This window comes from Ovis canadensis, chromosome 18 (genome assembly GCF_042477335.2).
Source record: "Ovis canadensis isolate MfBH-ARS-UI-01 breed Bighorn chromosome 18, ARS-UI_OviCan_v2, whole genome shotgun sequence".
NCBI classification, from domain to species: domain Eukaryota; kingdom Metazoa; phylum Chordata; class Mammalia; order Artiodactyla; family Bovidae; genus Ovis; species Ovis canadensis.
In genome coordinates, this window is record NC_091262.1 from 80,050,951 (window position 1) to 80,076,725 (window position 25,775).

General features: G+C 48.5%; 1 protein-coding gene across 12 annotated transcripts in view; it reads left to right on the top strand.

The window, feature by feature from the left end:
- The first annotated feature begins 19,760 nt into the window (after positions 1–19,760).
- Positions 19,761–25,775, top strand: part of PPP2R5C (protein phosphatase 2 regulatory subunit B'gamma) — a 140,219-nt gene continuing 134,204 nt past the window's right edge. For 11 of the 12 annotated variants that reach the window (XR_011250388.1, XR_011250386.1, XR_011250387.1 and 8 more), the window contains exons 1-2: positions 20,351–20,618; positions 21,508–21,573. Coding sequence is in view for 7 of the 12 variants with exons in the window: in XM_069559830.1 (XP_069415931.1) it covers positions 20,592–20,618; positions 21,508–21,573 (93 nt within the window). In the remaining 5 variants the exon portion in view is untranslated. Of the gene's footprint in view, positions 20,093–20,350; positions 20,619–21,507; positions 21,574–25,775 lie in introns of those variants that run through there. The other variant, XM_069559847.1, reaches the window with a different exon arrangement.

The window sequence follows — 25,775 nt, forward strand, 5'->3', positions numbered from 1 at the left end:
ATCTGGGATCTTCCTGGACCAGGAATCGAACCCATGTCCTCTGTGTTAGCAGCTGGATTCTTTACCACCGGACCACCAGGAAAGGCCTTGCAGCCCCATTTTAAGTGGAATCGGTGTCAGACTCTTACAGTCCTCACGGCTCCTAGTTAACCATCAAGCACACAGTAGGTAGTTCATCAAAGCCTATCACGTGGACTCAGCTCTGGATGTGTAATAGCTACAAATTATTTAAGGTACAAGTCTGTGCACGGGCGTGCTGACTATTTTACAGTCTTCAGCAACATGCAGAGTAATTAATCATAGTTTAGGTTCAAAACAGCCTCATCTCTTTCTCTCCACGACAGGCCTGCCTTGTTCTGTGGGCCGTGGGATCTGGCCCCGAAGTAGCAACATCTGCTTGGCTTTCGTGGCCTTGTCCCACCCTGCCCAAGTGCAGATCGCGGCTTTGGAGGGGGTTTTGAGATGAGGGTACAGTTTCTGGATGGAGCCAACTGCAGGCAAAAGGCATCTCATGTGATGCATTGCACAGAATTTTAATTCTAATAACCCTGTAGGTCATCTAAAACTGGTGGAAGGAAGGAAAGAAACAAGGAGGGAGGGAAGGAGGGAAACAAGGAGGAAGGGGGAAAACCAAGCAACATATTTGGGACAAAAACAGCCTCTGCAGCATGTGGATGCTGAGGAACGCCGGGCTGAGGGACGCTGGGCAGAAGGGTTTTCTGCACCACAAGGAGAATACTGGGAGTGTAAATTAGATTGCCGTCTTTTCCCTGCAAACAGTGAGTAATTATAGATGCCAAGTGTCTGAGGGAAAATCTGCTGGCCACATGGCCCCCTTTTGCCTTGATGTCACTTTTCTTTGTTCCTCCAGGGTCCAAAGAAACCAGCATGAATTATAGCAGCTGGCCACAGCCTCCTGACCCATGAGAAATAAATGAGGACATGTTTTCAAGTTCCATCCAAAATGCATTTACTGAGTGCCTAAAACATGCCAGGTTCTGTGGGAATGCATGAAGGGTCCTTTGCAAAAGGAGTATACAACCTTGCCTGACGGTCCAGTTTCGTGATCTTTATTGAGTGATTACTGTATACCACGCACTGTGCTCAGTTGGGGGCGGAGGGAGGGAAGAGGCATCAAGGTGAACATGTCATGATTCCTGCCCCTAAGGAGATTATTGAAGAAGGAAATGGCACCCCACTCCAGTATTCTTGCCTGGGAAATCCCATGGACAGAGGAGCCTGATAGGCTACAGTTCATGGTGTTGCAAAGAGTAGGAATGACTGAGTATCTCAACAATAAGAACAACAAAGGAGATTATAGCTTGGTGAGGGGGAGAGTCATAAAGAGGCACTATTTTCACTTTCATTCTCGTTGTTGTTCAGTCGCTCAGTCGGGTCAACTTTTTGCACCCCGTGGACTGTGGCTTGCCAGCCTTCCCTTTACTATCTCGCAGAGTTTGTTCAAACTCATGTCCACTGATGCCATCCAACCATCTCATCCTCTGTCGCCCTCTTCTCACCCTGCCTTCAATCTTTCCCAGCATCAGGGTCTTTTCCAATGAGTTGGCTCTTCACATTAGGTGGCCAAAGTATTGGAGCTTTAGCATCAGTCCTTCCAATCAATGTCAGGGTTGATTTCCTTTAGGATTGATTGGTTTGATCTCCTTGCTGTCCAAGGGCCTCTCAAGAGTCTTTCCTAGCACTACAATTCAAAAGCATCGATTCTTTGGTGCTCAGCCTTCTATAAAGGTGCAACTCTCACATCTCTATATGACTCCTGGAAAAACCATAGCTTTGACTAGATGGACCTTTGTCAGCAAAGTGACGTCTCTGCTTTTTAACACACACATTCTCATAGCCATCTATAAAGGAGGCACAAGTGCTGCACCCATTTCCCAGATGTGGCAGCTGCGGCATAGAGAGAGGTTCAGGTGCTTCCCTGCATTGGAGGCTGGAAGCAGAGGAGGAGTGTGGACCTGGCCTGGCTCTAGGCACCAGGCTGAATGGTAATCCCAGCAGAAGAGACGTGAGAGACGCCAGGTAAGAGCAGACGGTAAGCAGCCAGCAATAATGCGGGAGAGGACAGAGAAAGCACTGATGTTTCTCCAGGGGTCCTGAGGCCGCGTCTTCAGAACCCAGAGGGAGTGATTCCCACAGGGAGGCTGGGAGAGGCTCCAGGGCTGGGGTGGACTTTGGGCTGAGTTTTCAGACTGAGGAGGATTTTACTAGGCAAGGAGGTCGGGGAAGCAGAGCCAAGGCAGGACCTTGTGGGGTCAGCGTGCTTGGAAGACACGAGGGATGCAGGGGGAGCAGAGGCAAGGGCACGTCTCAGAGGGCCCTGCTGGCATCCTGAGGAGTTAGAGCTGTCCTGTTGGTGCCAAGCAAAGTCTGTAAGGAGGAATGTTTGAGGACCAAACCAGGACACTGACCAAGGAGGCTGGGGCTGGGCCCCAGGGGCCAGATGTGCACCCAAGGCAGCCCGTGGTGGAAAGACCCAGAGGAGGATCCAAGGCAAGGCTCTCAGGGACCAAGAGTGAGTCAAGGAATCCACAATGAACAGTCCAAAGACAAAAGGAGGAGACCCCAGGCAGAGTCAGAAGACAGAGCTGGAAGGCCCCCCAGGACAAGAACCCCACGAGGGGGTGGAAGGTCTTTGTCTTGTGATTACTGGTCCTCAGGAACAGCAGTGGGACCAGGAGTCCAGGAGAGAGAGGAGGAAAAAAAGGGACTCAAACGAGGGAGGAGTCCGCAGAGGGCCGCAGTGCCTCTTGGAGAAGGAAATCGCACCCCACTCCAGTATTCTTACCGGGAGAATCCCCGTGGACAGAGGAGCCTGAGGGGCTACAGTCCATGGGGTTGCACAGAGTCAGACACGACTGAAGCGACTTAGCACTAGCAAGGACTCAGACAGCGAAAGGAGACTAAAGGGGGACCAGCTTCCTGGACAGCAGCATCCATAGAGCTACGCATAGGAGCAAGTTAAGGTGCCATGACGTTCCGTCCTGAAGCTGCAGGTTTCAGGGAGTTTCCTGGTGGCCTACTGGTTAGGATTCCAGGCTTTCATTGCTTTGGCCCAGGTTCAATCCCCGGTCAGGACTGAGAGTCTGCAAGCTGCACAATGCAGCCAAAAAATAATATAAAACAAAATAATGAATGCATTAAATATATATATATATATATATATATATATATATATATATATATATATGCGCTTATAGGAGAAGGCTATGGCAGCCCACTCCAGTACTCTTGCCTGGAAAATCCCATGGACGGAGGAGCCTGGTGGGCTGCAGTCCATGGGGTCGCTAAGAGTCGGACACGACTGAAGCAACTTAGCAGCAGCAGCAGCATACACAAAGACATGAGATTATAATTCATTTTAATTTTTCTCCTATTTACTGGTGCCTGCTGAAATCTGTGCAACAAATATTTTACCTTTGGAGTGAGTTAGATTTTGAAAGAAATGGAGAAAAGGGAGAACCCCATAATAGGCCTTCCCTACCTTGTCAAAGCTGAGTCAAACAGCCATCTATGAAATACAGGATTATCATGGTGTCATCTCGATAGTAGCATAGCCCCAAATAATGAGAACATGAAAGTACCCAGGTCAGTACCAGCTCCAACTTATGATGGAGAAAACAACCCAAGTCAACTCTATGTCCAGCCATGACCCCTGTGAAGGCTGCAAGCTAGGATTCTGGCTTTCTCTGCCCACCCCATCCCCACCCTCGCCTACATCCACCCTCATCCGTCAGCCAGAAGAATGGTCTAAGTTAGATTGCATTGCCAATGTCTTTATGCCTTAGTGGGCTTCGTGCTTAATTGCTCAGTTGTGTTTGACGCTTTGCAACCCCATGGACTGCAGCCTGCCAGGCTCCTCTGTCCATGGGATTTTTTTCAAGACAAGAATACTGGAGTGGAATGCTATTTTCCCCTCCAGGGGATCTTCCTGACCCAGGGATAGAACTGGAGTCTCCGGCGTCTCCTGCATTGCAGGCAGATTCTTTACCACTGAGTCATGGGGGAAACGCTCATGCTGGGAAAGACTGAAGGCAAAAGGAGAAGGGGGCAGCAGAGGATGGATGGTTAGATAGCATTACCGACTCAATGGACATGAATTTGAGTGAACTCTGGGAGACAGTCGAGGAGACTGGTGTGCGGTAGTCCGCGGGGTCACAAAGAGGCAGACAATAACATTACTGCCTCAGGGCCTTTACACCAACTGGTCCTTGGGTTATAAAGCTCTTGCCAGTATCTTAGATGGCTGACTTTTTTAAAAAATCAGGTATACGTTTAAATTTTACCTTTTCAGAGAAGGCTTTCCTGATCATTGTAGCTAAAGTAGCCACCACTGTCCCCTGACCAGGCACCTGATTGAGTCTAACTTAGCTAGCACTGTTCATGGAAATTTCTGGAATGATGGGAATGTTCTGCGTCTGTTCTGTCCAGTGTGGTAGCCACCAGAGATGTGTGTCTCCTGCACACTTGACATGGCTAGTGTGGCTAAAGGGTTCAATTCTAAATTTTATTTCATTTTAGTTATTTTAAATGTAAGTGTCCATGTGGCTGGTGGCTACGGTCTTGGATGGCATGGGCTAAAGCATTACTCACTTGGCTTTGTTTTTGTTTTGTTTTGTTTGTTCATAGTCTCTCAATGTCTGAAATGACCTCATTCATCTGTTTGCCTACATATTCACTGTGTGTCTTCCCCATCAGGATATAGGTTCTACAAGAGAAGAGACTTGTTCATCCTCTTTACTGTTATCATCCCAACTCCAGAAACACAGAAAGAGTGCAATAAATGGTGAACAAATAAAAGGAGAAAAGGTGAGCTTTGAAGGTTATTGAATCTTTGCTTTGATAGTTTGGTTAGATCTTATACAGCTATTGCCAAATGTGCTGTGTAACAAAAATACCCCAAACCTCAGTGACTTAAGTAGACATCTTTTCATCTCACAGATCCGTGGGTGACCTGAGGGTTACGGGGCAGTCAGTTCACCCAGGCTGGGCTTGGTGGAGATCAGCCCCACATCTGTGGCTGCCCAGGGTGCCTAACACAGGTGGAGTTGGCAGGAATAGACCTGTTCCAAAGACCATGCACCTCTTCCAAAACCAGACGCGATCCTGGGCCCATTCTTTCCAAGGTGATGGCAGAAGCCCCAAAACTAAGGGGGGCACTCAGACCTGCTGAAGGTGAGGCTTGGAACTGGAACACCTTCACTTTTGCCTCATCCTACTGGCCAGCACAAATCCATGGCGGAACCCAATATCATGAGGCAGGGGCGTGTGCTCCACACACAGTGGGAGGGCCCAGCAGAATCGCATGGTAAAGGGTGTGGAGACGGGGAGGAGGGCCATTCTTGCCATCTACCTGTATTGTTATCATTGTAGCAGTTGGGGCCACAGTAACAGAACACCATCGGTTGGGTGGCTTAAGCCACAAACACTTACGTCTCACAGTTCTGGAAACTAGGAAGTATAAGATCAAGGCCTCAGCAGATCTGGTGTCTGGTGAGAGCCTACTTCCTGGTTTGTTGGTCCTCGCATGGCAGAAACCGGAAGAGACAGAGAGAGAGAAGAAGCAAGCTTTCTTGCATCTTACGAGGGCACCAATCCCATCACGAAGGCTCCACTCTCAGGAGCTAATCGCCTCTGGATGACCTCGTTCCCAGACATCATTATGTTGGGAACTAGAGCCTTAACATGAATCTGAGAGGGATACAAACATTGTCCTCTGTGTGTTAGGTGCTCAGTCATGCCCAGCTCTTTGTGGCCCCATAGACTGTAGCCCACCAGGCTCCTGGGTCCATGGAATTCTCCAGGCAAGAACACTGGAGTGGGCAGCCTTTCTCTTCTCCAGGGGATCTTCCTGACCCAAGAAGCGAACCCATGTCTCCTGAATTACAGGCGGATTCTTTACCATCTGAGATACCAAGGAAGCCCCCAAATTGTCATAGCACTACCATTAGGCCTTTCGGCTGTCAGCACAGAAACTCAGCTGGAAGACTAGCCTGAGAAAGAGCCCACTGTAAGCTATACCAACGTGCAAAGCCAAGCACACAGGCTTCCACAGGGCCTGGCCTCTGGGAATCGGGCTGGAGCACACTTGTAGCTCTGAGCCGGCTCTGACCTCTGCAGCTCTGATTGCTTCCGGCCCATCTAGGGTTTTCCAGCCGCTCTAGCAGGTGGCTTCCTTGGCTCCTCATCCCTGTGTCTCTCCTCCGCCTTCCATCCCTCATAAGTTTGACTTGAACGCAGCCAACAGGGCCTCCCCAGCCCCTCCTCCTTCCTGACTCTTCAGCCCCTTTGACTTTCGGCCCCGTTCTCCCCGCATTTCTTAGTTCAGATGGTCCAGCAAGGCTCGTGACATCAGGACACACTCCAAACTGTTGCCCAGACCAAAGAGTGGCCCTCTTATCTGAGGCCCCTCCATCTGAACTAATTCCCTGTGGTCTCAGGGTGACGTGGCACAAATGTGCCTGCGAACAAGGCAGCCCCGTGAAGCGCCTGGCACTCACGGGTCAGCGATGCAGACGCTCCGCTGGTGCCCTCACGATGGGAGAAGAAACTTGGGTTCCAAAGGCCGAGAAAATGGCAGGACGTGCGCTGGGCATCTGCTCTTCTTCCGTTTGTCCTGCACCTTCTCCCCTGGGGAGCCCTCCCTCCCTAACTCCATGGAACTCGGGGGACCAGGGGCTGGCTGTCAGACACAGCTCCCAGGCCCAGGCCTCTTGCTGTGGGGACCCAGGCCCACCTTCATTTCATGTTTGTGTCCCCAGGGTCCTGCTGGTAACTCTCCATATTTCACTCGGCTTAGCGTGGAGGGTTCCTGTTAGTTGAAACCAGGGAATCCTGAGCAGTGTTGTGAGCGTGATTGGGACACACAGCTCCCTGAGAATGAGAGAGGCGCCACCCACTCCACTTGTCCAATAGTGGCAACAACAGCAGAGGATGAAAGGGAGTGGCCAGTTGCAGCATATAGGAATTCTCTCTTCTGAATTCGACTTTCCCTCTGGCTTTCTCCTAGGATGGAACAGCACGTTTGCGCCCATGATTTCCCTGTCAGTTGGTGCCATCTAACAGGAGGCTGTTGTTATTGTTCAGCCGCTCAGCCGTGTCTCTTTGTGACCCCATGGGCTGCAGCACGCCAGGCTCCCCTGTCCTCCACCACCTCCCAGAGTTTGCTCGAACTCATATCCATTGGCTCAGTGATGCCATCCAACCATCTCATCCTCTGCCACCCTCTTCCCCTTTTGCTGTCAGTCTTTCCCAGCATCAGGGTCTTTTCCAATGAGTTGGCTCTTCACATCAGGTGGCCAAAAGAACTGGAGCTTCAGCTTTAGCATCAGCCCTTCCCATTGAATATTCAGGGTTAGAATGAGCGATTTGAGAGAGCCTGACATTATCAGCCTCCTCTTGTTCCTTCTGTGTAACCTGGAGTCATCAATGATTAATAAAAACAGTCTCTCCTGCGTGGCCTCAAACTGAGAATGAGCACAACCAAACGAGCACGATGCTTTTGCCCACTGCTCTCTAGGAGCGGGGCTTCCCTGGTTGCTAGTGGTGAACAATCCTCCTGCCAATGCAGGAGACACAAGTTTGATCCCTGGATCGGGAAGATCCCCTGGAGGAGGAAACGGCAGCACACTCCAGTATCCTTGCCTGGGAAATCCCATGGACAGAGGAGCCTGGCATGCCGCAATTCAGTTCAGTTCAGTTGCTCAGTCGTGTCCAACTCTTTGCGGCCCCATGAACTGCAGCACACCAGGCTCCCTTGTCCATCACCAACTCCCGGAGCCTACTTAAACTCATGTCCATCACGTTGGTGATGCCATCCAGCCATCTCATCCTCTGTCGTCCCCTTCTCCTCCTGCCCTCAATCTTTCCCAGCAACAAGGTCTTTTCCAAAGAGTCAGTTCTTCGCATCAGGTGGCCAAAGTATTGGAGTTTCAGCTTCAGCATCAGTCCTTCCAATGAAAATTCAGTACTGATTTCCCTTAGGATTGACTGCTTGGATCTCCTTGCAATCCAAGGGACTCTCAAGAGTCTTCTCCAACACCACAGTTTAAAAAACATCAATTCTTTGGCACTCAGCTTTCTTTACAGTCCAACTCTCACATCCATACATGACTACTGGAAAAACCATAGCTTTGACTAGACAGACCTTTGTCAGCAAAGTAATGTCTCTGCTTTTTGATATGCTGTCTAAGTTGGTCATAGCTTTTCTTTCAAGGACAAGCATCTTTTAATATCATGGCTGCAGTCACCACCTACAGTGATATTGGAGCCCAAGAAAATAAAGTCTGTCACTGTTTCCACTGTTTCCCCATCTATTTGCCATGAAGTGATGGGACTGGATGCCATGATCTTTCATTTTTTGAATGTTGAGTTTTAAGCCAGCTTTTTCACTCTCTTTTACTTTCATCAAGAGGCTCTTTAGTTCTTCTTCACTTTCTGCCATAAGGGTGGTGTCGTCTGCATGTCTGAGGTTATCAATATTTCTACATGATATTTCTCTGCTACAGTTCATGAGATGGCAAAGAGTAGGACTGTCAAATACAGTTCTATCAACAACACAATCTGAGAATGAAAAAAACTCTAAAAACCGGATAATGGGGCTGCTCCATCAACTGTGAGTGCTAAGATCTTGCGCAAGGTACAAAAATATTTCTTTTTTGTTTTAGGATCATCCACACTACCCACAACCGTATCTCACCTAAACCAGGCATCCAGGTTGAGAAATTCTATTGTAAACCCACATAGGATAATATCAATTACTTATCATAGCATTTCTATTTATCAATAAAATTCATGTTAATTATCATTTTTAAAAAAGAATGAAAGAGGCCAAGCATGGTAAGAATTTTCAACTATCTTATTTCTAATTTGGAAATAATTATTTCTAATTCACAAATGGTTGGAAATTCTTCTCATAGATCACGTTTGCATTAGGACTATTTAGGTAGGATAGAAAGGCAGAGGGGACATTAGGGTCACCCAGAGAAAACTGTCTTATGAGTCCTAAGTTTGACTCAGGCCAGCATCTGGAATCACCATGTAAAAGGTGAGGGTACTGCTATCTCCCAGTGTGTTACCTGAAGAAAGACACAAGAATGCACAGCCTCACGAGAATCAGAGGAAACATGAGACAGCAAAATGAGGACGGTTCTGTTCCTTAAAAGGGGAAGTGGGGGGACTGTACTCTTTTAAAATGTTAATATCAGGAAGAAAGAAAGGGCTGTAGAAATATACTAAACTGAATATTCCAGATTGAAGGAGGCTGAAGAGACATGACAATTTAATGCAATACCTGAAGCTTAGGATGGATCTTAGGGTAGAGGGGAAAAAAATTCTCTAGAAAGTATAATTAGGTCAACTGACAAAATATAGTCTGTATATAGTCTACTTCTCATACTCCAACTTTGTCAGTTGAGCTAATTATACACATAGAATTATATATAATATATAAATATATAATATAATATATAGCATATTATAAATATTTTATAAATATATTTAAATATATTTATAATATTAAATATATTTATAATATACTGTATATTATATTATATATATACATATGTATATATAGTATGCTGCTGCTGCTGCTGCTGCTGCTGCTAAGTCGCTTCAGTTGTGTCCGACTCTGTGAGACCCCAGAGACGGCAGCCCACCAGGCTCCCCCGTCCCTGGGATTCTCCAGGCAAGAACACTGGAGTGGGTTGCCATTTTCTCCTCCAATGCATGAAAGTGAAAAGTGAAAGTGAAGTTGCTCAGTCGTGTCCGACTCCTAGCGACTCCATGGACTGCAGCCTACCAGGCTTCTCCGTCCATGGGATTTGCCAGGCAAAAGTACTGGAATGGGTTGCCATTGCCATCTCTATACCAAAGCTAGGCAAATGCATTATAATAAAAAAAACTATAGATGTAGTTCCTAATGAATATTGATGCAACAATCCTCAACCAAATACTAGCAAAAGTAAATCAATAGCAAATTAAAAAGACTATACACCACAGCCAACTGGGATTTATTCATGGAATGCAAAGATGGCTCGACATGTGAAAATCTTATTGAAACAACACACCACTTAACAGAATATAGGGGGAAGAATACATGATGACTTCAACTGACACAGAAAAAACATTTGACAAAATTTAACACCCTTTCATGATTAAAAAAAAATACTCAACAAACTAAGAATAGAAGGAAACTACCTTACCATAATAAAGGTTGTGACTAGAAAGTCAACAGCTGACATTATACTCAATGGTGAAAGACTGAAAGTTTTTCCTCCAAGATCAGGAACAAAACAAGGATGTATGCTTTCACCACTTCTATTCAACACAGTACTTGCAGTCCTAACCAGAGCAGCTAAGTAAGAAAAAACAGGCACCAAAATTGGAAAGGAAGAAATAAAATCACCTTTGTGAGTAGAAAACCATAATGATTCCATTAAAAAAGACTGTTAGAGCTAATCAATGAATTCAGCAGTTGTAGGATATAAAAATCAACACCTAAAAAAATCAGTTGTGTTTTTATAGGCTAACAATGAACAATCCAAAAAGGAAAGTATGAAAACAATTCCATTTACAATAGCATCAGAAAGAATAAAATACTTTAGAATCAACTTCATCAAAGAGGTAAAAGAAACTTACACAGCAGAAACTACAAAACACTGCTGAAAGAAATGAAAGAAGACACAAATATATTGAAAGACCCTGTGTTCATGAATTGGAATGCATTATATTGTTAAGATGTCAAAACTACCCAAAGTAATCTAGAGATGTAATGCAATCCCTATCAAAATTCCAATGGCATTTTTTTAAGAAATAGAAAAATCCACCTTAAAATTCATATAGAATCTCAAGAAATCCTGAGCAATCCAAAAAAATCTTGAAAAAGAAGCACAAAGTGAGAAGTCTCACATGTCCTCATTTCAAAGCATATCACACAGCTATAGTAATCAAAACAGTATGGTGCTGGCGTAAAGACAGACATATAGAACGGCAGAAGAGAAAAGAAGGCCCGGGAACAGACCCTTGTATATACGGTCAAATGGCTTTCAACAAGACTGTCAAGACCATTCATGCGGAAATGATAGTCTCTTCAAGAAATGGCTGTGGGAAAACTGGATATCCAAATGCAAAAGAATGAAGTTGAATGCTTACCTTATACCATAAACAAAAATTAACTCAGAATGTATCAAAAATCGAAACAAAAGAGCTAAAACTATAAACCCCTCAGAATAAAACACAAGGGGAAAGCTGTATGACATTGGATTTGTCAATACTTCCTTGAACATGACACCAAATGAACAGGCAACAACAACAACAAAAAAAGGATGCATTGATTACATCAAAATTTAACATTTCTGCACATCAAAGGACACAGTCAACAGAGTGAAAAGGCAACTTGCTGTAGAGGAGAAAATATTTTCAAATCATACATCTAATAAGGGGTTCATATCCAGAAAACAAGAGGAATTCCTACAACTCAGCAACAAGAAAACAAACCACCTGATTGAAAAATGCCCATGACTAGACATTTTTCCAAAGAGGATATGTTGTTGTTGTTTAGTTGTCAAGTCATGTCTGATTCTTTGCGACCCCATAGACTCAGCACACCAGGCTTCTCTGTTCTTCACTGTCTCCCAGAGCTTGTTCAAATTCATGTCCATTGAGTCAGCGATGCTATCCAACCATCTCATCCTCTGTCATCCCCTTCTCCTCCTGCCTTCAATTTTTCCCAGCATCAGGGTCTTTTCCAATGAGTCGGCTGTTTGCATCAGGTGGCCAAAGTATTGGAGCTTCAGCTTCAGCATCAGCCATTATAGCGAATATTCAGGGTTGATACACAAATAAAGAGGCATATGGAAAGATGCTGAACATCACTATTAGGAAAATCCAAATCAAACCACAATGAGATAACACCTCACACAAACAAGTTAGGCTGGCTACTAACGAAAAGGAAACAAATAAGTGTTGGTGAAAAATGGTTCCAATTTTTCCAATTTTCCAGTGTTTTGTTCTATAAAACCCTCAGAACAAAACACTGGAAAATTGGAAAATTTGGAACCCTTGTGCACTGTTGATGGGAATATAAAATCGTACAGCCTCTATGGTAAAAGTATAGCAGTTCCTCAAAAAATCAAAAATACAAGGACTGTACAATCCAGCAAGTCCACGTTCAGATATATACTCAAAAGAACTGAAAGCATAAGAGCCTTTTTCACAATAGCCAAGAGGTGAAAGCAACCCAAATGGCCATCAAGGAATAAATAAATTTAAAAACTGTGGTATATCCGTACAATGAGCTATTATTCAGCCTTATAAAAGAAGGCAGTTCTGGCCCACACTACAACGTGGAAGAACCTTGAGGACAGTATGCATAATATAAGCCAGTCACGAAAGGTCAACTCGTGTGTGATTCCACTTCTTAGAAACAGAAAGTAGAATGGTGCTTGCCAGAGGCTGGGGTCCGAGGAGAGAAAACAGGAAGTTTTGCAAGTTTCAGTTTAGCAAGATGAAAAAAATCTGGATGTGAGTGTGTGAGTATTCTTACTGAACTGCAATTTCAAAATGGTTCATGTAATAGATTTTACATGTATTTTACAATCAAAAAAATTTTTTCAAAAGCCAGTCTCATCACCTGTCAGTTAAAACTTGGATGGTGGTTCATGCAAAAAGGCAGTCTTTTCAGGTCTCCCAGCACGGGGTCGTTGTCTTGAAGGAATTTTTCTCACTAGACAAGGTGTTACCCTTAGGTCTTTAAAGCACAGTTGAGGTTTTCTCTTTCTCCACAGCAAGGGCAGAAAGAAAGATGGCAATAACGTGTGCATGTGTGCGTGTGTGTGTGTGTAAGTGCATCCAGAAAACGGTAACATTCTGTCCAGATGGAGAATTTCTTCTTAAATGAAGTGTGTAGACACAGTGTCAGCCCATTATATGCTGTTGCGCTCACAGTAACCACGGGGGGAGCCGGGAAGGTTGTGCCATATTTGTTACACGTGGGGTTAGACCAGGGTTTCCCTGTCTCAGTTCAGGCAGCTCAGTCGCTCAGTCGTGCCTGACTCTTTGTGACCCCATGGACTGCAGCACGCTGGGCGTCCCTGTCCATCCCCAGCTCCCGGAGCCTACTGTCTCGGTAGTGTTGACATTTGGAGCAGAAGGGTTCTTCACTGCACGGGCTGCCCTGTGCAGCGTAAGATGTTCAGCAACATCCCTGGCTTCTAACCACTAAAGGCCAGTAGCAGCCATCCCCCACCCAGTGATGACAACCCAAAGCGTCTATAGACATTGTCAGATGTCCTCCGGGGCATAGAATCACCCTCGTTTGAGAACCACTGGTTCAGAGGATCTGAGTCAAGGTTTACATGCTATCGACATGTAAACCTGCATCTTTTGGTTCCTAATCTCCCATTCCTGTATGACATGGGGTTATTCTCACTTAAGGTCGCTCCAGAGACCCCCACCACATACACACCTTTCTCTGCCCTGCTCCATCCCAGGGACCATGTCGCTGGTTCTCTGGCCCACTGCTCCAGGTGGTTAGGCCACCAGTGGTAGGTACTGTGAGGGGGTGAGGGGGAGGAGAGAGGTCAGAGTATTTACTCCCTCTCCTTGGCTTCCCTCCCTGCACAGAGGGCTCTGACCGTGACTCTGCCAGGCTCAGGGAGCACCACGGCCCCGCCTCTGCTCAGGTAGGTGTGGGGACATGGACAGCTCCCATCACCCCTGCCACCATGTTGTGCCCTCCCTCTAACATTTGTTTGACCTCTGTCTGCCTCTATCCATAGAACTTTCATTCATTTATTCCTAGTTAGACCTTTTTGCCTAGGCTATATGTTTCCTGCCTGTTGAAGTCACTAACACCAAACTCTGGACAAGAACTCAAATTCAGCACTACCACACTGCACCTGTTCCCCAGTGCTTGGCCTTCCCGCTAGCTTTCTGCTGCCTGCCTCCTGACCTCCTCGCTCAGAAACCTCCTAATCCCAGGTCTCTAATGCTCTTACGGTGTTCTTCTCTCCCCACCTTGGGTTATTTCTGTCCTGTCTTATCTCCTCCACTGGACTTAGGGGTTTGGGAGGGAAAAAAGAAAGGGATTTTATCTCCATGAAAATGAAATTATATTTTGTGTAGTTGCCCGGTTTTCATCTATATTTAATGAAATTAAAATATTTTTAGAACTTTTTTTAATGACTTTGATAGATTGTTTTAGAGCAGTCTACAAAACTTTAAGTTTTAGAACCTTCATAAATGTATCACCATTTGGCTTTCATGGAGAAAATCCTCCAGATTCACCCTACACAGTTGTTCAGTCGCTAAGTTGTGCCTGACTCTTTGTGACCCCATGGACTGCAGCACCCCAGGCACCCCCATCTTTCACTATCTCCCGGAGTTTGCTCAAACTCAAGTCCATGGAGACAATGATGCCATCCAATCATCTCATCCTCTGTCATCCCCTTCTCCTCCTGCCCTCAATCTTTCCCAGCATCAGGGTCTTTTCCAATGAGTCATCTCTTCGCATCAGGTGGCCAAAGGATTGGAGCTTTAGCTTCAGCATCAGTCCTTCCAATGAATATTCAGGATTGACTTCCTTTAGGATTGACCGGTTTGATCTCCTTGCAATCCAAGGGACTCTCAAGAGTCTTCAGCACCACAACTCAAAATTCATTGGCACTCAGCTTTCTTTATGATCCAACTCTCACATCCGTACATGACTTATGAAAAAACCATATACGGACCTTTGTCAGCAAAGTGATGTCTTCGATTTTCAGTACGCTGTCTAGGTTTGTCATGTCCAGGACACCCTGCAGAGCTGGGTAGTTTATTGCCAGATGGTGATTCACCAACTGACCCCTAGCACTTATCACAGCTAAGGGGCCAAGCAAGAGGCTTTCCTTAGTCTGAGTAGTCTTGGTACCCCTGGGCCTTAGGTTGGTGACTTTGGGGTGTTTCCTTGGATCCACAGAACTGAAGAGCAGTTCCCATCAAATCATTGTCTGTTCCGTGGCCACCAAACTGAGTGTGTGCTGGGCTCTGTGGTCAAAACTCCTGCAGACATTTCATTCTAGTGAAATCTGGCTGGAATGTGTTCCCCATCGCTCCACCCCTGCTCTGCAAATTGGTAATGTGTGAATAAATAGGCCAAAATTCCACAAGTAATGAGTGTTGAACCACCAATCTGTGGAAATGAAGTGAGGAGACGGTTCAGTTCAGTTCAGTTCAGTTCAGTCACTCAGTCGTGTCCGACTCTTTGTGACCCCATGAATCGCAGCACGCCAGGCCTCCCTGTCCATCACCAACTCCCAGAGTTCACTCAGACTCACGTCCATCGAGTCAGTGATGCCATCCAGCCATCTCTTCCCCTGTTGTCCCCTTCTCCTCCTGCCCCCAATCCCTCCCAGCATCAGAGTCTTTTCCAATGAGTCAACTCGTCACATGAGGTGGCCAAAGTACTGGAGTTTCAGCTTCAGCATCATTCCCTCCAAAGAAATCCCAGGGCTGATCTCCTTCAGAATGGACTGGTTGGATCTCCTTGCAGTCCAAGGGACGGGACTCTCAAGAGTCTTCTCCAACACCACAGTAGAGGGGGAGTAAACGAGTTGAACTTCTGGAGTGGAGGAGGTCCAGGGGTGGCCTTGAAAAAGTTACTGCCCCGTCCAGGCTGTGGGCAGGCCCTGGCCAGGAGCAGGGATGAGTGCAGATGGGGAGCCTACTGGACTGAGTAGGGGGCTTGTAGGCACATCCCAGGCTGATGGGGAGATGAGAGGAGGTCACAGGACAGGCTGAGATGATGGGCCAAACCACAGAGGCAGGGGAAATCAGTCTCTTCAACCAACACCAGGCCCTGGGAAACCCAGAACGCCTGTGAGGTGATCACTCCCCCAGGAACCTCAGCTGAAAGTCTGAATGTGTAATGTGATGGGACCCAGGCTGATGTCCAGGGAGCCAGGACAGGAGGCTCTGGGTCAGGGAGGCCCGGGCGGTAGCATGGCGGCGGGACGGAGGCAGGCCCAGCCTCCGAGGAACGTGTGAGGGCGGGGCTGTCACAGACGTCTTTGAGGGTAAGGGAGTGGGGAGGACTCCTGAGGGTGGGCGCACGAAAAGGCCCCACGGCTGACTGTGGGGCAGGAGCCGTCTTCTCTGTGCCCTGCCTTTCCACACCAGCCAACTCCTTGCTCCTGAGTGAGGCAGCAAGACTCCGTGGTCCTGCGGCTGATGACTGCCGTGCAGCCCAAGACCCGAGTCCTCCAGGACCCCTCTGGCCCAGAGAGACCTCGGCGCCACAAATGCAGCAATCCACTGTACAGAGGAGCTGGACATGAAGAAAGCATTTCTGCGTTACTTGGGGCCAGGCTCAGGATAAGTCTTTGAAAAGGGTGGGGGTCTGAGGAAAAAGGAGTTTTGTGTAATATAGGCAGTGTCTTTATGAACATGGGGCATCTCAGACACGTGTGCACGCACCACACACACGCACATATGAGTATGAACACACACACACACTATCTCTAGATCCCTTTGACAGCCTGTTTTTTTAAATGCATTTATTTATTTTTGGCTGTGCGGGGTCTTCATTGCTGTACATGCATCGCTGTACACCCTTGTCTAGTTGCGGTGAGCAGGGGCCAATCTCTAGTTGCGGTACACGGGCTTCTCATTGCAGTGGCTTCTCTTGCAGAGCACAGGCTCTAGAGCATGTAGGTTCCGTAGTTGTGGCTCACGGGCTTAGCTGCCCCATGGCACGTGGGATCTTCCCAGACCAGGAATGGAACCTGTGTCTCCTGCACTGGCAGGTGGATTCTCAACCCCTGGACCACCAAGGCAGTTCAACACCTGTTTGGTTTTGTTTTTTTTTTAACTTTTTATTTTGTATTGGGCATAGCCAATTAACTGGAGAAGGAAATGGCAACCCACTCTAAAATTCTTGCCTGAGAAACCCCGTGGACAGAGGGGCCTAGCAGGTTACAGTCTATGGGGTCACAAAGAGTCAGACTGAGCAACAACAATAGCCAGTTATCAATGTTGCGGTAGTTTCAGGAGAACAGCAAAGGGACTCAGCCAAACACGTACGTGCATCCATTGTCCCCCAGGCTCCCCGCCCATCTAGGCTGTGGCAGCCTACTTTGAATCCCTTCTTCTGAGACCAGGATCTGCCTCTACCTCCCGCATTCCTGTAAATGCCACAGGAGCCAGGACATGGCACGGTTCCCAGCGTCCCCTGGGAACATTCTATAACTAACTTTTGGCTATAACTCTGGCTATCAGATGGCCGTCTCTAATGTGGACAAATGAAAACCAGCTCGATGGCCATTGAGGACCACACGTGGTAGGTTTACAGTGTTGACTCCAGCTTCTCCAGTTACTGTGGTTTCAAGGTCACTGGGTGGTAACTAGGTAGCTCTTCTGATATCTTGCCCTACGTTTTCCCTCAGGTCAACTCAAGTTGACCTGATAAACAGCTACCCTGACACACACTGACACTCTGTCAGATCGGCATTTCCATTTGCAGTCGACACCCCTACTAGCTTGTTGCAGCTGCAGCTCAAATTCGGCATATCCCAAGACTGAAATCACATTTTCTCAAAAGCCTGCTCTCCACTCCTTATCCCCTTAAGTCCCTTCCTCATCACGAGGGTGCCCAAACTACAAACACGGGCATCAGCCTTTCATCTTCGATTCTGGCTCTCCCGCCTGAGCAAGTTGGCCTCCAGGGTATTTGGGATCCTTCCTCCTGTTGTTGTCATCGAGAGGCCTCACAGGCAGCATCTGGACCAGAATGACAGCTTGGTTGCTCCCCTCCCTCAACACTCCTGCCACAATGTCTTCTCAAGTGCAAATGTGAGCAGTCACTCCCAGCTTAGTATCCCTTAGTGACCCCGAACCATTATACATTCAAAAAGAAGTCCAATTCCTTGCCAAAGCCTACTAGTCTTAATTAGAAGTCTTTGTTCCTTCACTCTCCTCCTCGGCCATAAAAATATTCCTGTGTTCTTTCACGATTACAAGCCAGGCCATTCTCACTCCAGACCTTGCAGGCTTACCGTGTCACCATGTCACATCCTGTGATTACTGACTTTCTTGTTTCCACCCCCAAGGACCTGGTGTGCTTCAAGACAATGGTCACACCTTGTTCACCGTGGTATCCTTTGCACTGTGCTTTGCACACAGTGGGCATCCAACAAAATGTTTGTTGAATGAATGAATGAATGACAGGCAATACTGCATCAAGGGCTATGATACAAGAATACTGGTGGCACAGACAAGTCTCAGGGAAGCCCCTGAGCCCCTTTAGAACTCTGTGGTCATCAACTAACAGCTTCAGAATTATCCTTTCTGGTACAGACTTACGCTGGGTTTATTAGATTGTCGGCATATATGCCATTTTAAAAATGAAGTGTTATTAACCAGAGGCATTGCTCTACTCTCTCTCCACTTTTTTTTACTTTTTTTTTTTTTGGAGAAACTATTAACCCACTTAAAAGACTAATCAAAAACCACTTCTTCTGCACAAATGGCTGTTTGGGGCTGTGCAATTTACCTGAGGATATTCGTCTAAAGACACACATTCAGACACTTGCATGCAGAACTTACTTTCAGGACCTCCCACGACACTCCTCACATTAGTTCTCTTTTTCTTCTTTTAGCTTTCTCACGGCAGAGCCACACAGGATAACCGAAAATGCTTTCCTGGCAACTTTCAAGAGTGAAAACCCAGGCCTAAGAGAACACAATGGTTTCGAAGTGCCCAGATAAGATTCAGTTCCTAATCTTCACAGGTGAGACACCAACGGTCCCTGCACATGAAATCTGCTCACTCCTAGAGTCTTAATACCTAAAGTATTTCTGCACTACACAAACTGTGGGAATATAAAAAAGTTAGCCCACTTCCCTTGGAAAACTCATCTCCCAAGAGCTATCAGCAAGGTAAAATGAACCACGTGATTCCTGGTCATAATGTAGAGGTTTCTTCACATGGCTTACAATCAAGCCAAATTAAAGAATAAAATAAAATCCCATTGGCTCCAAAAGCACTGCAGATGGTGATTGCAGCCATGAAATTAAAAGACGCTTACTCCTTGGAAGGAAAGTTATGACCAACCTAGATAGCATATTCAAAAGCAGAGACATTACTTTGCCAACAAATGTCTGTCTAGTCTAAGCTATGGTTTTTCCAGTGGTCATGTATGGATGTGAGAGTTGGACTGTGAAGAAAGCTGAGTGCTGAAGAATTGATGCTTTTGAACTGTGGTGTTGGAGAAGACTCTTGAGAGTCCCTTGGACTGCAAGGAGATCCAACCAGTCCATTCTGAAGGAGATCAGTCCTGGGTGTTCATTGGAAGGACTGATGCTAAAGCTGAAACTCCAGTACTTTGGCCACCTCATGCGAAGAGTTGACTCATCATCAGAAAAGACTCTGATGCTGGGAGGGATTGGGGGCAGGAGGAGAAGGGGAGGACAGAGGATGAGATGGCTGGATGGCATCACCGACTCGACGGACATGAGTTTGGGTGAACTCCGGGAGTTGGTGATGGACAGGGAGGCCTGGCGTGCTTCAATTCATGGGGTCGCAAAGAGTCGGACACGACTGAGCGACTGAACTGAACTGAACTGAACGGGCAAAGCAGGAGCCTGACCTGTGGGGCGGGGCCACCAGAGGCGGGGCGGATCGGGGGCGGGGCCAACACTGGAGGAGGCGGGGCTGATCCGGGGGCGTGGCCAACATAGGAGGCGGGCGGAACCCTGAGGGCGGGGCCAGCGCAGGAGGCGGGGCCTAGCGGGAACCCGCGAAACCGCTGCTCGCGTGGCTGCCGGGCCTCCTCAGCCGCTACCCGGCGCCGCCGCGGCCAGGGGCCGAAGTCGCCGTTCGCGTCCCTCTGGCCGCACAAGTTATTGCCATCCGTTTCAAATGTGCCCCCTGCTTTGTCTGTCCCGAATCTCCACAGCAGTCTCCGGTCTGTCGCCTCAGCCGAAGCCCCACGCTTCCTCCCCAGCCGCCGCCGCTGCCTGCGTGAGACGGACCCGAGCCGGAGCGCGGGGAGGGAGACCAAGGCCGCGCTGAGGAGCGGAGAGAACGGGGAGCGTTAGGGCACGTGAGGCGCCTCGGCCAATGGCGGGGTGCCCGGAGGGCGGGGCGGGGGCGCGGGGGCGGGGAGGGGGCGGGGCCTCGCACTGGGGGGGGCGGTGGCCGCTGCCTGGGGGCGGGGGTCGGTGAGGGGGCGGGGTCGCGGGCGGGGCGGGGCGGGGCCAGCGCGGAGGCGGGCCCGGGGCGGAGCGGGGACGCGGGCCGGGGGCGGGGCCGGGCGCGGGGGCGGGGAGAGTTCTGGGGGACGGGAGGGGCGGGGCGGGCCTGGGGAGGGGCGGAGAGAAGCCGCCGCTGCCTCCGCCGCCGCCGCCGCCGCCGCTGCCGCCGCCGCGGCTGCCGCAGCCTCTGGGAGCCTGGGAAAGGGGAACCGCGAGCGAGCGAACGACTCAGTCCCCGGGCGGCGGCGGCAGCGGCGGCGGCGGCGGCGGCGGCCGGGAGGGGGAGGCGCGACGGCCGGGGCGGGGGCAGGCGACGGGGGAGGCGGCGGCGGTCCGCACCAGCCATGCCGAATAAAAACAAGAAGGAGAAAGTGAGTCGGGCCCCGGGGCTGCCGGACGGGGCGGGCGCGGGGGGCAGTGGGGAACGGCCCGGGAACGGGGCCCGGCGGGGCTCCCGGATCTCGCGGGTGCGGGGTGGGGGCGGGGGGGCAGCGGGTCCGCCCGGGGCCGCGGAGCCCAGGCCGGGACCGGCCGGGGGCGTGGGGGGCGCGGCCGGGGTTGAGGGGCGGCGCGCGCGATGGGCGCGAGGGGGCAGGTGGGGCCGCGGAGGTGGTTGACCCATCCTCGCAGGCGCCTGGACAGGGGCTTCCGAGGCCGGGGTGCAGGCGTCTCAGCAGGGACCCTCCGGCTGGGGCGGAGGGCAGCGAATGGACTGGGCTTAATGCTTGGGGAGAACGGTTTGCCCTCCGGAGGGACGCTCTCGGGCTCTCAACTATTATTATCCTGGGTGGCGGCGGCGGCGACGGCTGTGACTGTGCTGCGCTTGCATACGGGTTGGGGGGGGGGGGTATGTTTTTGCTTCAGGTGGAGCTCTGTAGCGTTTCAGAATCACCCCAAACATCCTCGCTCCCAGAGTTGAGTGTGGGAAGGGGAAAAAAAGGGTTGTGATGTGCATCTTTCAAGATGCCGAGAGCATGGTACAAATGTGCGTTTACTTGTTTCTGCTTCAAGTTTTGAGCGCCAGATAATGCAGACGAAGCAAACGGGGAGAATCTGAATTTGGGGTTGGCCGGTGGGTACCGCATCACAGTCCTGGGTCTCTTAACCATAGAAAGGAAGAGAGTCGTGATGGTATTGATGAAAACTATCAAAAGTCATAGTTAAATTGTCTAAATACTTATGAAACTGCATTTTGGTTTATTTGATGTTACACAGTCTAAAAATTGAGGAGTCTAATTGATTCTGCTTGATGTTTCCCAGGAATCACCCAAAGCAGGGAAAAGTGGAAAAAGTTCAAAAGAAGGACAAGACATAATAGAATCAGAGGTAACTATTCTTAAATATTGTTTCCATTTTTTTTCATAAACACCATTTTAGGGGTGGAAAACTGAGGGTGAGAAAATCTAGGCTCTCCTGAAATATTTCCCTGTATGAGATCTTTTACTCGTGTTGCTCATAGCCCTCCATTTTAGTTATTTGGGTTTGCATTATTTGTCTTTTGGGAAATGAGAATGTTTTCAGACAAGTTGTGCACCTCTGGTGCAGCTGGCATATTCAAGTTCACCACCCCACCCCCGCCACCACCACCACCACCTGAAATCTAGCAGCCCTGCCATGGAGCCTGGCGTCAAGGACTCTTTCAAGACTGGGTTCAGGTTCCTTTCAGTTTTCCCATCCTCCCTCTTCCTTTGCAAGGGGCCAGGTCTGGCTCTCAGCTTCCCTGGTGGCTCAGTGGTTAGAAATCTGCCTGCAATGCAGGAGACGCAGGATCGATCCTTGGGCTGGGAAGATCCCCTAGAGGAGGAAATGGTAACCGATTCCAGTATTCTTTCCGGGAAAATCCCATGGCCAGAAGAGCCTGGTGGGCTACAGTCCATGGGGTCGCAAAGAGTCAGCCACAACCGAAGCGACTGAGCATGCTCACGGGCAGGTCTGTCTCAGCAGCTCGTCCTCCCCCTCCTCCCATCACCCTTGCTTTCCGAGGTGCAGACTTTGCTGTGTGTCCCTGGAAGTGTCCTGTCCTGTTAGCCTCTGTCCCTGACAGTGTTGGTATATTTTGGGTTTTCTGGTATTGGTATTTTTGTGCGATCGTCTGTCATCTTTTACATTGTTTTTCTTTGTATTGGCCAGTTCTGACTTCTTTCGCTTCTTTCCTTTGGGCTTATTGAGGAAGCTGCCGGAGTGCTTCGTGGGGACTGTGTCTACCTGGTGGGAGTATGCTTTGAGGGCATCTACAGAGCCAGTGCTTGGCTCCACCTTTTCTTCCTTGTGACCGGTTGAGCTAGAGCACCTTGGGCTGAGGGTCTGGGAGCCACACGAACCTAGGCAGAGCTAATGGATTGTTTTGAATCCTTGGTAGCAGAGAAGCTGCTTAATTTGGTGTCACAGTTCTCCACAGCTGGACTGTTTAGGTCCCTAGTCTTATCAACAGTGACAGTAATTTACAAGTGTCAGACCCTTTCCTATAAGCCAAGTTAGAATCAAGTTCAGTTCTGTCTGGGAAATAAGTTAACAGGCCATTATCTGCAGTAGCCTTTTTTTTTTTTAAGTAGATATAGCCCCAGGTTATCTTTTCCTTACCATTTGGTACATTCTAAGTCTCCCTCCTCTTTAGGAGGTGGTTTACTCCAGCAAATCTGTTGCCCTCCCCAAAGCAGAAAACAGAAATCCAAAAGGTTCCTTAAATACCAGTATCTTTGTGCCAGTCTTCCCCTGTCCTTCCTTTGTAGCAGACAGTCACGTTTCACTGTGGCATTCTTGCATTTGACTTGGCTTACTTCCGTGTCGGTCTTTTGACTAAACAGATGAAAATGAAATGTAGCTGCTCTGCGAAGGTATATGCCTTTTCTTTTCCCTTCTTTGGGTTGTTGATCTTTCATTAAAACTGCTTCGTCTTCCTAGTGCTGCCCCAAACCTTTCTTGCTCACATACCTGTCTCTTAGTGTTGCGCACACACACAGATCGGTGCATATAGTTCATTTAGTCCTGTTTTAATGAAAAGAACCTGACTGTAAGGATGGAAAATGTTAAGTTTGAATCTGGAAAACAACAACAACAACAACTTCTCAGCAACTCAAAGCCACTCCTAAGTCAAGTGCCTGTTAAAGGTGGATTGGGTGTTTGTACTGTTAGTGGCTTAAGAGGCTTGAGGTGCGGCCTGCAGTGTCCTGAGTGTGATGCCCCACTTGTCTTTTTGTATTTTTTCTAGCGCTATTGTCTAAGAGCTGGAGCTACAGAGCTTGAAATTACCGCTGAAAAGTACTGAAATGTTGGGCCCTTCACTGCTTCCTCCTCAGGATCCCAGAGGCAACATGGTGTATTAAGCCTGACACTTGGCAGGTCCTCTATATTTTGCAGGAGCACTAGCTGAGGCTCTTCCGCTCCTCTGAACTCTGGGTTGGCCATTGCTTTCCCGCTGTTGTCTCTCTCCCCTCTGTATTCTTGTCCATCTTCACTTCTAGTGCCATCCCCTTAGCCAGTGCGATTGACTCAGACGGGTGAATGAAACCATCACACGCTCTCTTCCTCTCCTGTCTGCCGATGTTACTTTGAGCTGGACTGTTTTAACCTGAACGGTTCACATGGGTTTATAGTTTCCAACGGGCTTCCCTGGTAGCTCAGTCGGTGAAGAATCTGCCTGTAGTGCAGGAGACCCGGGTTCAATCCCTGGGTTGGGAAGATCCCCTGGAGAGGGAAATGGCAACCCACTCCAGTATCCTTGCCTGGAAAATCTCATGGACAGAGGAGCCTGGTGGGCTGCAGTCCGTGGGGTCGCAAAGAGTCAGACACGACTAACACTTACTTACTTACAGTTTCCCACGCTGCTTTTCGAACATTTCAGATGTCACATCACCTTCACGGTCGGCATTGGCTCAGGTTACCCTGCAGACACACCTCCATTAGGACAGTTAGCACATCCTGGACCTCATAGCCCGAGGGGTACAGAGCAGGTGCTCGTCCAGGGCAGACAAGTCATTCCGACCAAGAACACGTAAAAGAACTTGGCCTGCGGCTGACTCAGTATACCAGCCACTTCAAGTATGAGGAAAGGTCTTTATAACAAAGTCCTGGCTGGTGACAATCTGGCCTCAAGGGAAACAAAGGAGCTGGTGGCTAGCATCGCAGACTGCTTTGGTTAGAATGGGGGCCATTTAGCGGCATGAGTCGTTAGCAAGAAGGTGAAGTCCTGCAGGCACGACAAGTGTGGCTAGGGGCAGTGCCTCAGCCGGGGCTTCATGAGCACAAATGCTGACCCCTGGGGGCCGTCAGCAGTGGCACCTAACTTCTGTGGCCCTGGCTCCTCATCCCTAAAATGACTTGGTGAGTTTCACATTTGGCCATTTTTAACTGCATGGGATAGATCAGGCGTGACCCTTAAAAGTTTTCCCCACAGGATACAGGGCCAGGATATATCTCTCAGGGCAGCAAAATACCATTAAAAGTCATAACTGCTGCTATACTTTTGTCTTTTAGTAGAAATTTCTACTCCTTGACTGACCTGTATTTGGTACATCTTTGATTTTTTTTTTTCCAAGTAGATTTTTTTTTTTCCTCCTTTCAAACAGAATGGTTAATGTTTGACTTGCTTTTCCATGAGTGTCCTGGGAATCAGTTTCCACCCATTACTTCCTGCTGGTTTATTTCAAGCATGCTTTTCAGGAGTGGGGACACAGATGAGTTCACGGGGACCTTGGCCTTGTAGGCCTGTGGTGATTGACAGAGGGAACTCGCCTCTGAGCAGCTGTCCTCAGTCAGCATCGAGTCTGTAGACACATAGCTAGGCTCGTTAGATGAGCGCTTAGAACCCTAATGAACCGCTTGGGGAGTCCCAGAGTCCACTGCAGAGGATCAGACCACACAACTATGTGTTTTGTTAGCGTTATTTCAATTTGTGTACTGTGTCCAAAGTTACGTTTTTAAAAGCGTCGATGCTTCTTATGAAAAAATTGGTTGCAAGCACATTAAAGGTCGTTCGAGTGTTGTTCTCTGGTCCTGTGCCTTTCTTATCTTGTTTCAGCTCAGTTTTGTTTGAAAGTCTCTACAGCAACTCTTACATAATATCTGTTGCTGAAAGGAAAGCTGAACAGCCCTCTCTCTAACCTGTGAGCTTACTCTGACCCCTTCCACCTTCAGCAGTAACTCGTCTTCCTCTTGTGACCTGTCCCTTTGTATTCCCCACCCCCACCCCTCAGGGTTCCTAAGACAGGAAGCCAGACTTGCTGGGGTCCCGTCGGCATCGGTGGTAGAGTCCTGTTTTAGAAATTTAAACTGAAATTTTAGAGATGCTTCTTAATTGATCTAACAGTGATGGTAACGCCCATTACATGTTAACAGGAATAACGTGTTTTGGAAAGACACCTGTCTGTGAAAAGCTTTTTGGCTCTCCAGTCACGTGACTCGGTAGCAGGCTTTCTGAGCTGCGTAAGGTTGGCGGAGGACGGCGAAGTGGTTGTGCTGCTGAGTGTTTTCAGGGGGACAGCCGTGGTCCTCCCATTGAGAGGAGAGTCCCCACCTCAGATCCCCAGAAC